Genomic DNA, 13,906 nt, shown 5'->3' with positions numbered 1-13,906 from the left:
AAAAATATTAGTTTGCTGCTTTATATATATATATAAATAAAAAAAAAAGCATCAAACTAATATTTTTTTAGGAGTGAAGATTTTTATCTAGCATGTTTCTTCTTTTAAAAAGTAAAAACTTCTTAAAGATGCTTTAAGATAGACAGATAATTAAACTTCAAACACTGCTGCTAAAAACAGTCTTGCTTTTTTTGTTTAGACTTTCAAAATGCAGCAGCTTAATGCCTCTATTGTATGGAGGGGAAATATGCTAATCTGAAGCACATTTCCCATCAGAATCCCTTTCAGTCATGTCATAGCTGCAATATGAATGATGATAAAAGAGGGAAGAATGGAGAGGCCTGTATTATGGGAGCACTGCTGTTTGTTATTATGCGTTAAAAATAGGGATGAATAGAGCTGAAGAGTTCAGTCACCCATGAAGACCTGTGGTCTGCTGGCTGCACAGAGATGAGCGGGTTCTCATGGGTTCAGTCTGGTCTCCTTGCCCGACTGACTCTTCTTGAAATCTTTTTTTCTATACAGATGCATACAACAGGGGACTGCCATTTACCTCCTTCAAGGAGAGCAGTATACGCACAATTAACTTTCCCCACTACAATCAATATATTATCAGAGGAACTCTAACCCAAGCCTCTAGCTTGTCAGCCAAGAAGTCATAGAAATAAAGGAGCAGTTCTTGGCCTGATTCAGGGGAGGTTCACGTATGCTCAATTCAATATTTAGAAATCTTTATCTGTATCCATATAGTCCATCCCACAGCACATAAAATCTGATCTGATGTTGTTCTGTACATGAACCCATGTACACTTATCAATATATAATTTTGCCAGCTACGTGCTTCTCATAGTTACAACTCTTGTATTGTTTCTGATTTTTTTCCCCTAAATAAAATAAGCTCATTAGACCACACACAATTTAATCTACATTCACAACTATTTCCCTATGTGATAAGAATCTAGCATCCTTACTTTCTATAATACCTGATGTTAGCAGCAAGGTGACAGTAGTGTTTTCTACCTCTTGTATGGGCACCACGTTCCAGAACTAGCCTAATAAAGATATGCTTTCCTATCTGTTGTAAAGTTGTAAACAAATTGCATTACTGAAGATCCAAAAGTAAAATAGTGTGTTTTCAAGAGCAGAAACTGCTAATCCTACAGACATAGATTATGGTAATCTCATAAATAGTCTGCATTTTAAAATCTTTATGAAATAACTTTAATAGAGATTTCTAAAACAATATAAACATTGAATACCTCAATTCAAATATAAGGAAAACTCAACCAAATACATATAGTGCTGTGTGTCTTTTAGATCTACTAGAACATCTATAAAATGTACCTTGTGGTTGAAAAAAATCAGTGGCCTGTCTCTAAATGTTGTCCCATCGCTTCATCTTATGATATACTGACTCTATTGGCCTATATTGTCCTGTTTGCATCTGGGAATCGAATTAAGTCTCATCTGTTTTTTAGTTTTATATTTTAATCAGTGTTAGTTTTGTATGGTGTACAAGATTGATCTATACTTAAGTGAACTCATACAATGGAAATAGAAGAAACGATGTGAACTACTTATAACTAAGCAGTGGATCTCCTGATAATGACATTAGAGTACTTGCCTGAAATTGTGTTTTAAAGCAAGAATAAATTTACAGATCAAGTAATTTGGGACCTGAAAACGCCAGAAAACAACTTTCTAATAGAAAATTAATCTAACAGAAATGTGCTTTTGCTCATATATTTCACTGTTACTGCTGTCTTTTATTTCCTCTGTATGTGACAGCAGTGCATTTAAAAAAAAAACCCTTCTTTTAACTGTTATCTCATTTACATTTTTCAATTTATTTCTAGCAATCAATCTTTGAACAGCTAAATTGGGCTGGATGACTTGCTCAGGAATGGCAATACATATGTCATGCTTCCAATAGTGGCACTGGGGTACGCATAAAGAGCAAGCCTCAGTCCCATGTTGACCAGGATACCTCTCTGAACAGCCCAGAACTGTGAAGTGGCTTGGTCTGTTGCCCACTATATTTAGTCAGTGCTGTGCTCCAAATGGTCCAAAATGGAGCTTAGCCAGGGAGAAGGGAAGGAACTTATTGGTTGAAGATCATCTCTTCCTTTATACTCTTTTCCTCCTCGCCCCCCGCCCCACACACACACACGAAAAGGGGGAGTCTGGAGGGACAATGAATAATACTGAAAGAAACCTAAAGGTGGTGATAATGACCAAATTGGGCAGAGTTTACAATAAATGCCATTCAAAACTGCACAAAAATGCCCAGTGCAGTTTTGAACGGCATATGTAGAGGCATCAAGTCACAGAGCAGGTATGTAACAATCCCTTTCTATGCAATTGGCAAGAGAGCACCAGGAATAGTGCCTTTAATCCTGCAAAACTCCAGTACCAGAAAGACATTGGCAAATTGGATGGAGCTCAGAGAACCTAATCATAACCATAATCCAAAGGTAGGGGGGGATTCACTTATGATGAAACATTAAACAAAAATCTATTTTAAATAATGACAAAGTGTAGACATAGTGGCTTGCAAGTGTTTTAAATGAGTAAACACCAAGTTTGGAAAGAAACTGTTTTGTTAGGCATAATTAGGAGTAATGAGATAGAAAAGAAAAACATATGTTGAACTTCAGTGAAATCTCCCTGCTGGTGAGGTCTGTGGAATAGTCTCCCAAGCAAATTGTTGAAAACCTCAGGACTTGGGGCACTCACAGTAGGCGAAGTGCTAGAAATATATAGTATAGGGATCTGTACTGCCCTGGCAAGGGAATTTCTAAACAGCCTATCAGGGAATTGTGAATGAAGACTGCTGCCCTGTCCTTAACTCACCCTGTAGTGCTTTTGTCTTGAAGCTTATTTTGTAGGTGAGATCAGCTGTTGCTCTGAGATTCAGCAAAAGCTAGACATGACATGATCCAGACATAATTCCAAATTTCCTAGCTTCAGTCAGGTTAAGTTACCCAATATTATAAGACAGGGGCTTTTATTTAATTATTTTGAGTTCCCCAATGCACACTCAACTTTTTATGTGTGCAGCTGCTTGTATGTAAGTGAAAGAACGGTTAAACACTTTGGCAGCCATTGTTTGCTGCCCATGAACAGCATTCTCAAGAGCATTGTGAAGTGCAGAAAGAACCGTTACTTTATACGTGACTAGGATTCCAAGAGGTGCAGTGCTCCAGCTCACAAGAGGGCCTTGGCAAAGCTGCATTTGTTCAAGTAGCCTGGCACATGCTTAAATGAGTTAGTTGGGAACCCTCAAAGTAGAACTTGCTCATGTTCTGCAGCCCTCTTAATGAGGAAATCTGTACTTTCAGAGAATATGGTAATTAATTGGGAACCCTTTAGTCAGTATCTCATCTGAGGATTTCATGATTAAATATCTTGTACACAAATTATAAATGTATTTTTGATTCAACAGGTGGCCTACAATTGCCTTGGGTAACCCTATCTTTCTCACCTATGGTTTAAGCTCATCGAATAATGGCAGACTCACAAGGTGTTGAAATCAGTGTTTAAATAAACATTGGTTTCAACAGCTTGAACCCAACCATTTATTTCAACACTTTCTCTGATGTCAGCATTTTGACTGAGATGTGGGGGGAAGGGCAAGAGGTGTGTGGATTAAGTGGCTACTGTATAAATTTGCCAATATTTCCTGGCTGAAATCCTGGATCTGTTTGAAGTCAGTAGTAGTTCTGCCATTGACTTCAGTGGGGCTAGGATTTCACACCAGATATTTTAGAGGAAGCATTGATAGGCACTTGTTCAGGAATGGCTTCTTGCAACACACTTGTGACTCTCTTGTTTTGGTGGCAAACTCACGAAAAGTATGTAAAACTAAACGTCTTTCAGAAAGATGGCAGGGCAGTTAAAACACTGAACTGGATGTCAGAAAACTTGGGTAATATTTTTGGCTCCACTACAGGATTCCTGTATGACCTTGGGTGGACAACTCACTTAATCTATAAAATGGTGATAAAATATAACTTTATCTCCCAGGGCTTTTTTAGTTTTTTCCTTCATGTTTGTAAGATGCTTTGAGATCTTGAGCTGGAAGACGCTATAGCATTGATTTGTGCACACGTGCACAGATTCACTCGCAAATTAATGTATGTTCCAATGGCTCTACACATCAGATTTGTCCTTTTTTCAGTTCTGGTGACACTGATATATTTCTACACTCTGAAGAAACAAGCCATGTGTTTGGTTTTTTAATTGAGTTTGATTACAGCACGAGATTCAGATAGTATTTTTTTTCCTCTGGGTTCTAGTGGCATATAGTACAAATCACATTTTGTTCTTGTGATTTGTCCCCAAAATCCTACGTAATGTTCAACACTTTTGTACTACACTTCACATTTTCAAAGCAATGTGCAAAAATTGAGAATTAACTGGGTTTAAAAACACACCATTGGGATGTAAAGTTGGATGTAGTTTTGCTTTTTCCTCTATATATTTGATATATAAAAAATAAAATATTACTTTTAGATGACCTCTTGCTTGCCAAGTATCTCAAATACTGAAAAGTAAGAAAGCTTTTACAAATTTGAGACCAGTAACTCTTGGAAATCCAAGCCAAATTCTTTTTCTTTCTGGTCCACCCAGTGGTGGATTAGCCACTTGGCCAATGGGGCCCATGCCAAGGGGCCCTGGCTAATTGGGGGCTCTGGAAAAATGGGTGCTTCTGCTCCATCCACCCAGCGCTTCTGACGGGAAGTGGGGCAGGCCCCCATGCTCCAACCCACTCCCCAGCAGGAGTGCAGGGGGCGGTTCAAGCCCTCACTTCCCATCCCCATTTCCCCAGCAAGAGCACTGGGAGGTAGTTGGGGGGGAACTGCAGGCGGAAGGGGTGGGGAGGGCCCCCACTTGCTCTGGCCCAGGACTCCACAAAAGTGTAATCTGCCTCTGGCCACCACTGTACAACCTAATTTAAAGTGTGAATAATGCAAATAATCATATTCAACTCCAAAAGATGGAGGCATCCTTCGAGCAGTCCAGGGTTTCATTGTAATGAAATGCTAAAGCAAAGAATGTTGTCTTTTGAGGTGAGATTTGGAGAGAGTGGTACTGGTTCAGACAGAGAGCACCAGATGGATGAGACAGCACAGCTTGAAGTGCAATGCCCCTACATCCCAGGCTGCAGAGAGTCACAGACAGGGGAATAGATCGATCAATACTGGAGGCCTGGAAAAAGTGATAGGAGATTATAGGTAAATGGGAGTGCAGAAACAGGAGGTGAGGCAAGTCAGTGGAGAGTTTTGAGAATAGAAGGGTGGATAAAAGGTCTTTTTGATCTCTAATAGGTAAGGTTCTGTTCAGTCATTCCCTGCTAAGTCTGGAAGCATACTCTTTAATAGATTCTCAACTGTTTTGTCTAGTGTTCTTTTACATGACCAGTGATAGGCTTTTGCCACTTTCTGCTTGCAGACTGGGGAGTCTTGCCCATGGTATTCAATCTGTAATTTTATACTGTAACACAATTTTCCTTGGCACAATTTCATCCCATTTCTCTTAGTTTTACCCTCACAGATCAAGTGAGGAAAGATTTATTTCCCTTTTGGGTATTTGCAAACTTCAAATACAGAGCAGCTGTGGGTATTTGGAGGTTTGAGAGAGAAACAAACTCTATTCCTGGTTGTGGAACAATTCTGATATAAACAGGTCTCTTCCTCCCCCACCCCCACATCTATAACAGGGATCTCAAACTCAAATCACCATGAGGGCCACATAAGGACTAGTACATTGGCCTGAGGGTCGCATCACTGACACCTTTTCATATAAAGGTACAAAAGCCCCTGCTGCCCCTGGCCCTGCTTCCACTCCACCCCTTCCATGAGGCCCCGCCTCTTCCAACCCCTTTTTCCAAAGTCCCCACCCCAACTCCACCCCCCTCCCTGCCCCTATTCCAACCCCTTCCCCAAATCCTCACCCCGGCCCTGCTTCTTCTCCACCTCCTCCCCTGAGCGTGCAGCTCCCCGCTTCCTCGCTGTCTCCTCGGAAAGTGCTAAGCGCCACCAAACAGCTGTTTGGTGGCGGGAAGCGACTGGAGGTAGGCAGAGGAGCGGGGACGTGACACACTGGGGCGGGTAGGCGGCGGGTGAGAGGAGTTTGGTGGCCATAGGAAATAACTCTCAGGGGGGCGGGCGGGGGCGCGAGGAGCTTGGCAGGCCGCAGCAAATAACTGCAGTCCGTGGACCACGTGTTTGAGACCCTAATCTATAATATATTGTGTCATACAATAAACAATGTAACGTGATAGTGATTGTGGTATAAACATATAAGGAAATGCTTCAGCAGATCCAGAATTAAGTACAGATGACAATTTTCTGAGCTGACATGAAAGATGTTAGAAGACAGAGTTCACGGTCAAGGATGATTCCAGTTCATTTAGCTTTAGGTGCAAAGTTAAAGTCTAAGTTGAGAATGAAAACAAAGGACTTTAGTCTTGTACCAGCTCCAAGCTATGCTGCAGCATCCTACTGCTGGATGTTTCATAAGCAAGGCAGAGAATTAGAGGGATCCACAAGTGAGTCAGGAATGCATCTGCATAGATATAATGTCAAAGCTAGCAGGGAGATATCCCACGAGAGGGATGCAGAGAACCGAATCTTGCAGTATTTAAAACAAAAATGAGTGAGGTGAGATGGGGGTGGCTAAGTGAAGATCTCAAGAAATTATTTGAAATATGAGTTAAACCCGAGAGAAGAATGCTAGAAATGCATCTTAGTGAGGCACTGGAAAAAGATATAGTGTTGAACTATGCACTTGAGTTGATGAGAATCTACAGGGGATATGGCCAGGTAAGTATTGTGAAAATAAAATGTTAAACTCTACATTTGAACTCAAAGTTTGAGTCAGCTCCCATCCTGTGGTATTGACTCCAGAAGATGGAGCTGAATATGAAGTGGAGTGCATTTTGGTGAAAAAGAATAGACCTGAAGTATGGCATTTGGTCAAACAGCTTGGATACCTTCATTCAGCTACGACTTGGAAACTGCTGCAGGTGCTCTAGAGCAGTGATTCCCAAACTGGGGTTCGTGAACCCCTGGGGATTCACGAAATTTTACAAGGGGTTCTCGGGAAAGAATTCCCTAATGGCGGACAGAGCTGTCCATAGGCAGCATGGGGCCAGCAGCTCACAGCCCCAGACTTCCAAGAGCTAAGCAGATCGAAGCAAGCATGTCTGTCACACTGAGGAGATTTAAACTTCAAGACTCTTTATAAGAAATGGAAAGGGAGGTGGATATTTTTTGCTTTTTTTAAAAATTAAATAGGCAGCTAGCTAGTATTTTTTAAATTATTATGAAGAACAAGTTTAAGCTTTTTTGTAACATGTGCTGTTTGCCTGGACTGCTCAAGACCTGAATGCTTGTGTAGGAGGAACTCTTTTGAGTGAGATCTTGGAAAAGTGAGATCTTGGAAGAGTGTTGTCATTTTCATAATGTAATAAAAATCCTATAATGATAAATAATAGTGTGTAATAAGCATGTCATAAAAACAAATTTTATATTTCCAAGATCAGTGCTTTTATAATTTATACTCCGATACAGGGGTTTGCGAGACTTGACGTGCTAGTGGAAGGGGTTCACAGGCTGTTAAAGTTTGGGAACCACTGCTCTAAAGGATATTGAGGTTGATAAATGTGCCCAAATCTTTATGCCCTAAAGGGAGAGGAGGAGGAAGTATATGCAAGGTGTGTTAAGCAGTGGCTATAGTATGTTTGCTTGATTTTGCAAAGATTTTATAGTTATGTAGCCAGCAGATAGTATTAACTAGATAACTAGGCAGTTGAACCCACGTTTAAATCTACTGAGGCTTAAAAACCTTCAAAAACAGCCATGTCTTCCACTTCTGGGACTACAAACAGGGCCACTGAATGTTCAGTGAGTAGGGCTGGAGGAGAAGCCTACAGATGTAAAAGGACAGCACCTTAAATGTCTATGGTTATATAAAATCTGTTTCTGGTAGGGAGGTTGTGTGCTAAACTTGAAATAACAACTAAACTGTGAAATAGATCCTGCCGAGAGGTTCTGCGTTAGCTCTGGTGAATTTATAGGTGTGGAAATATAACTGCTTTGGTTTTCACTAGCTTAGTGTGTGTGTTGTTTTCTTGGGACAGAAAGATGTGGGGTATAGGGCTATATTTGTTAAATATATAGTATGTCATAGAATTTACAGACCTACTAAAGCAATCTAATACATTTTACTGCCAGGGAATCACTCACTGTTACCTACAGAACATTTACTACAGTTTAGTCCAGCCCAGTTTTAAAAGTCCCCTGTGATGGGGATTCCACTGCTTTCTTTGGCAGACTGTTCCAGGTCAGGAAATGTGCCTGATATTCAGCCAAATTTTTCCTTCCTAAATTTCAACAGTTACATCCTCTTTTATTATGCTGAATAACTTTCTTTCCTCCTTGCTTATTGGGAGGCTGTTTTCCTGTCCCCGTTCACTTAGCTAAGCTGTCTATATTTAGCTCTTTATAATCTTTCCTTATTATATATTTACTCCAGGCTCATAATAATTTTTGTAGCTGATGTATCAGCTTCCTCCAATTTGTCAACATATTGTGATGGAAATTTTATTGAAACTACTCTGATAAGTAAGAGCAGTAGGTTTTGGCCCAAGATGTTTAAGGACTGATTTCTCTCAGTATTTTATGAGAAATAGAACTTACCAGGATCACTCTTGTTTATGAGCAGTCGTTGGGTATCTGCCTACTTCTCTGACTTCTTTAAATAGTTGAGAATTTTCATTGTGATGAGCTAAATTCACCAGCTAGTCCCTTATTACCCTAGGATACCTATTGTCCAAACTAAGGTCCCAATACTGATCTATTCATAGAAGTCCAGGATTGGAGACTGAGTCATTTTAGATATACATATAATATACATATGCACATTTTGAAGTATTCTGCATGTTATGCAGAGTATTAAAAATACAATTGTATTATTTTCCTAATAATCATTCATTACTGATATCACTAGTTAGCAAATATGAGACACTGATATCACTTGGAAGTTTGTTTTTCAAACAGTTCAGCATGTCAAAGGAATTGGGGGCAGATCTCACCAGTAAATGACAGCTATGAAGCTAAAACTCCTTACTGTGCTTTGAACATATTGCACCACATAAAAATTGTCGTCAGTTATAATTAAACACCATATCAGAGAGTTGACACCCAACTTTAGATAACTTGGGGTTAAAAACGTGTTCAGGGTTTGGATGAAATTTAGGTTGTTGAAACTTCACATCTATGGTTTATATGTCAAGAGAAACCCAAAATAAAACCATAGGATAAATTGCATGTATATCTGTTCTTTCTTTTCAAAAACTGTAGGCTTGCATTGTCTGCTTACTTGACGACCAGCCACTTTGGATCTATATTGCAATCCTGTGTGATACAGAGTCTCAGGATTTAGCCTTCAAAATCCAAACCATGTATTTCAGCTTCAAACGTTCTTTGGGAAAAGTGTGAAAATTCTTTGTTGTAGCTCTCAAAAGCCTTTGTAGAAATGATGGAATGCGTCCATCTACTTAAAGCTTATAATGAATTTTCTATAAGTTATCACAGATCTCCTTATCCTTTATGGATGCAAACTAGATTGTCACTGACATGAATAAAGGCAGCCAGTGTTAAAAAAAAGAACAGGCACCTGCTAACAGAATTATGTTTTTGATATACCTACATATCTTTAAATATAATTACTTATATTTATATAATGTATTTAAATATTTAACATCTTTTTAATTTATACAATTGCAATTCTTCATTTTGATGAAAAATAATTTCAGATATTTTTAAATTTTGTTCAAAAGTAGGCAGTTATATTTTGTACTAACTGATTATCCACTGGGACCTATTCTGCAGTGTTCTCATGTACTTAACTCTGTTGCTTTAACTCCCAGTGTCCTGCTATAGGCTTAGGGCTTTGTTTCAGCAGTAGAATCATCCACTCATCCCTCCCCCACAACTCATTTTTAATTTCATTTTGAGCCGCAACTAAAATGTCACTCTATTGAACTCCTGGAGCATAATTGTATGACTCTCCCAGCATTGGTTATCTCAATCAACCCAGTCCTTATGACTGTGGTTATCTGGATTTCAGTCTCTGGAGATCATTTTTGTTAGGCTTTTTAAAACTGTTCTGATGAAGGAAGAAGTAGATTCTTCATTCTAAAAATTCTTTGTGGTTGTCTGGGAAACAGTGCCGGAGATATCTAGTGTTTGCATACAGCCTTTTAATCTCCCTGGAGGACAGTGCATTCTCAAAAAGACCTACCTGATTTTGAGAGGAGTTGGGGTCTTGGGCTTAGTTGAGGTCTTGGTTACAGTGGTCTTGCACATGCATGTAATAGTACTGTTGGCAGCAGAGGAGAAAGCAGTGTTTGATAACAAAGGGAAAGAAGTGGAGGAGAATTCGGAAATGACTGAAGTAAGATGATAGAGTGACTTAAAACCCATCACATCTTTCAGCAAGCTGAAAAGCAGGAGGGAGTGGGAGAGAACTTCACACTTCACTGCATCACTTGAATCTTTAGAGGATGATTCAGTAGCTAGAATTAATAATTTAATTAGTTTAGAAAGCTTTAAACAGTTAGATTGATGGCTCCTGAAGACATTAGTTCAAGTTCTTGAGTAGTTAATGTGTTCATCTAGTGTTAGGTATTTCTTCACTACTTGGGGATAGGAGGGGCGATCCTTGGAAAAAATGGGTGATGGTCTCCACCGCCTGCTAGATTTGTTAATACATCTGTTCTAAAGTCCTGACCTCATTCAACAAAAACTACTTATGAACCAGGAAACCTTCAACTTTCAACAAATAGGTCTCACTTAAGTTGGCTGGAGGTTCTACAGTGGTTTTCTTCCGAAGGCAATAAGGACAAGTGGGTCAGCCAAAACATTAAAAAACAACAACAAGCCGCAAAGATAATTGTTGTATCTTGGGAAGTATGCCACACATCATAAATCCATAAAAATTGCATCAATTTGGATTTATTGCTATGCTCTGCGTGGGGAAGAAATGAAGTAGCAGCCTTCCAAATAGGACAGTATAAGCCAAATACATTAAGGAAATTGAACTAAATATGGCACTGCAATTATCAGAAACACTACCAGTTTATTGATAAATTTCAAGAGCCTCAATGATTTTACTTGCAGAAACAAATAGCTACCTTTCCATTTTGACTTGTTACTTTCTGGCACTTCAGTGAAACTTGGAGATGTGTGTTGTTTAGCATCATGGTCTTGTATTTTCATTTTCACTGATGTCAGATGCAAAAATGCCCCCAAATAAAGTTTTCTTCGTTTATAAGGATCATTAGACCAAACTTTAATTCTGTTTTGTATTGGTTCTTATCACCATAGTATCAGAGCATAATATCAGCGCCCTCATCACCATGGCATCTGAGTGCCTTCATGCGTCAAATGTGGGTTGTTCTTTTTGTCATCCTCTCCCCAGGAGGAGAATTGTTTGTTACACAGCTTAGCGTTAGCCTCCTAAAAAGCTCTGTGGTAGAAAGCACCTTTGTGTTAGAGCTGCAGAGATTTTAGGTATCATATCTAGTATATTACAGACAAGTTGGAAGATAATAAAGTGGTGGTGAACTGAGGTCATCCTTCACAGGAAGGACAGAGTATTTTAATCAACCGAAGATGGTAGAAAGCATTTTTTGCAGATGCTGCTATTCAGAGCTTAGTGTCAGTGAGGAATCCAGGAGTATTCTCAAGCTGTGGACTGAATTGACCAGTTATGGATGTGTTCCTCATAATCAAAGGAGACTGCAGCATGTCTGCAAACTCTTCAGAGTGCTTTTCTCTGCCCACCATCTTGCTCTAGTTAAATATAAGGAAATGAAGGATATGGGACTTATCAAGTATGGTGTTGAATCCCCTCAGCAACCACTAAAGTCAGTTGATACCCTATTTCCTTTCAGGATCAGCCCCAGAGCCAAAATTTTGAAATTGGTTAAATCACTGACCTCCATGATCCCTGTGGATGTACTTTAATTCTCTGCTTTAATTGCCTAAGACACTGATTCAGAGAAGCATTTTAAAATGGACTTAGGTCCATCCCTTTTCAGGACGGTGCTTAAGCATGTGCTTCATTTCTTCCCTGGAAAGGGTTGCTTCCACGTTAGGCACCCATTTGAAAATTATGGACTGTACGCTTGCTTACCCAGCTTTATTTTAAAAACTATTACATTGTACTTCTGTTCGTTTGTGGTCACATTTGTATTGTGATCCTTGCTAGCCAGAGGAGAAGGAAAGAATTTTAAATTCTGCTTTAAGCTCTCTGTGTATGTTATGTGGACACAGATACATCCATACACAATTGTTTGTTTTCCTTTGGTTTGTGCTGTATGAGAGCCAAACCTTACTTGCTTCTTAAAGTCAGCAGAAGATAAACTGGAGGCGGCGTGCACATTGTGTTTATGTTCTCTGCAAGAGCAGAGGGCATATGGAATAAATCAAAATGTGAAGCATAATAATAGGGTCCCATGGGAAAGACAGCCTTGTGATTGTGTGATGACTCTCCTTAGAGACAGCAAGAGGGAGGCTAGTTTCATAGCTGAGTCATGCGACAGGAGGGGGCTTCTTTCATTCTCACATGCATCCCCACTTCTGATGTCACAAATCCATTCTTTGCTGAGAGAATTGATTAACATTCATTGGGAGCCTCTGGAGAAAGAGAGGGAAGGGGAAAGAGAGAGCACGCAAGGAGAAAGAGAGTGATTAGTCAATTCTTCCAATCCCAGCTACATAGAAGTTAGGACACAATCGGACACAGAATGGCTATTTGTAACTGGGGTCCTTGGTGACGTATGGCTGAGCGTTTCCTGGCACAAATCTTTATGGACCAGTAAACAAAGTGAAATTGAAGCTGACAAGACTTTTTGCATTTTGGAAAGGACTGTAATCTACTGTAGTGAAGAACAGAGCCACTCAATCACTGCTGCTGTAAATAAGAGACAGAAGGGAGTAAGAAAGAAAGAAGAGAAAAAAATTTTGCTGGGAGGAGGGGGGAGGGAGAAAGCATTTTTGGTGGATGGTATGAAGCCAGCCATGGAAACTGCAGTGGAGGAAAATACAGAACAAAGCCAAGAGAAAAAAGGTACCCTGAGGTCTAACAATAGCCTGTTTAAATCTTTTCATTGAGGTTACTTAAAGCGGGTTAGACGGTTTTTGTCACTCTTTTTAGAACAGCTCTTAAACAATCATTGTTGTTGCATCTTTCTGGCTTTCAGGGTTTTTTTCCTGTAAGGCTTGACAGCAAATTTAATAGAGCAGGAATCTTTCCCTCTGTATATGTTCTCGCTGTGAACCTTCTCCAGTCCCGTCAAAAATGGTGCATTTTTGCAAAAGAAGCCTTGTTATTGCTCCTTGTTTGATCAGTTTTGGTAAATTAGAGAGAAAATGTGTGTAGGGTCCTGAGAGCCATGATCAGAAAATTTCACTATGAGACTAGTCATGTAGCAGTGCTTTAGTGTTGTGCAATGCAGTATGGGAAACCTAGCTAACAGGAACATGTAGCTTTCTGCCCGCTTAGAATGACATCCTTAGCCGCCTTGATGCAATAGATTGGTGCCAGATAGCAGACTGATTTTAATTCTTTTTCATCGTCTACATTTTACTCCATAGAGTTTTGTTTCTACGGAAGTTTCTCTATGGTAGGAAAAAGGAGAATAGTGCAATGAGTTAAGCAATGCTGAAGTCCCTGTGTGTATGTGCGTGTGTCATCCACAATTGCTCCTTGATGGGGAGAAGAGTTCCAAATTTATTATTCGAGATAAGAAAATGGCAGTGTGGTAGGAGAGAGACTTAATTTAATCTGAGTGCTCCAGGTGATTTATTGATCTGAAGTTTAGCACTTCACA

The 13,906-nt window shown here is 39.7% G+C and overlaps 1 protein-coding gene across 6 annotated transcripts in view; it reads left to right on the top strand.

Moving 5' to 3' along the window:
- GPM6B (glycoprotein M6B) overlaps positions 1-13,906 on the top strand; it is a 140,162-nt gene that overhangs the window by 90,870 nt on the left and 35,386 nt on the right. Inside the window, exon 1 of one of the 6 annotated variants that reach the window (XM_030573177.1) lies at positions 12,639-13,143. The exons of 2 other annotated variants lie outside the window; for them this stretch is intronic. In XM_030573177.1, coding sequence (XP_030429037.1) covers positions 13,083-13,143 — 61 coding nt within the window. In that variant the 5' untranslated portion in view covers positions 12,639-13,082. Of the gene's footprint in view, positions 1-12,638; positions 13,144-13,906 lie in introns of those variants that run through there. 3 more of the 6 variants (XM_030573159.1, XM_030573203.1, XM_030573187.1) reach the window with 3 other exon arrangements.

Source organism: Gopherus evgoodei, chromosome 1 (genome assembly GCF_007399415.2).
Source record: "Gopherus evgoodei ecotype Sinaloan lineage chromosome 1, rGopEvg1_v1.p, whole genome shotgun sequence".
Lineage (NCBI taxonomy): Eukaryota > Metazoa > Chordata > Testudines > Testudinidae > Gopherus > Gopherus evgoodei.
This window is presented reverse-complemented; position numbering and strand designations above follow the sequence as displayed.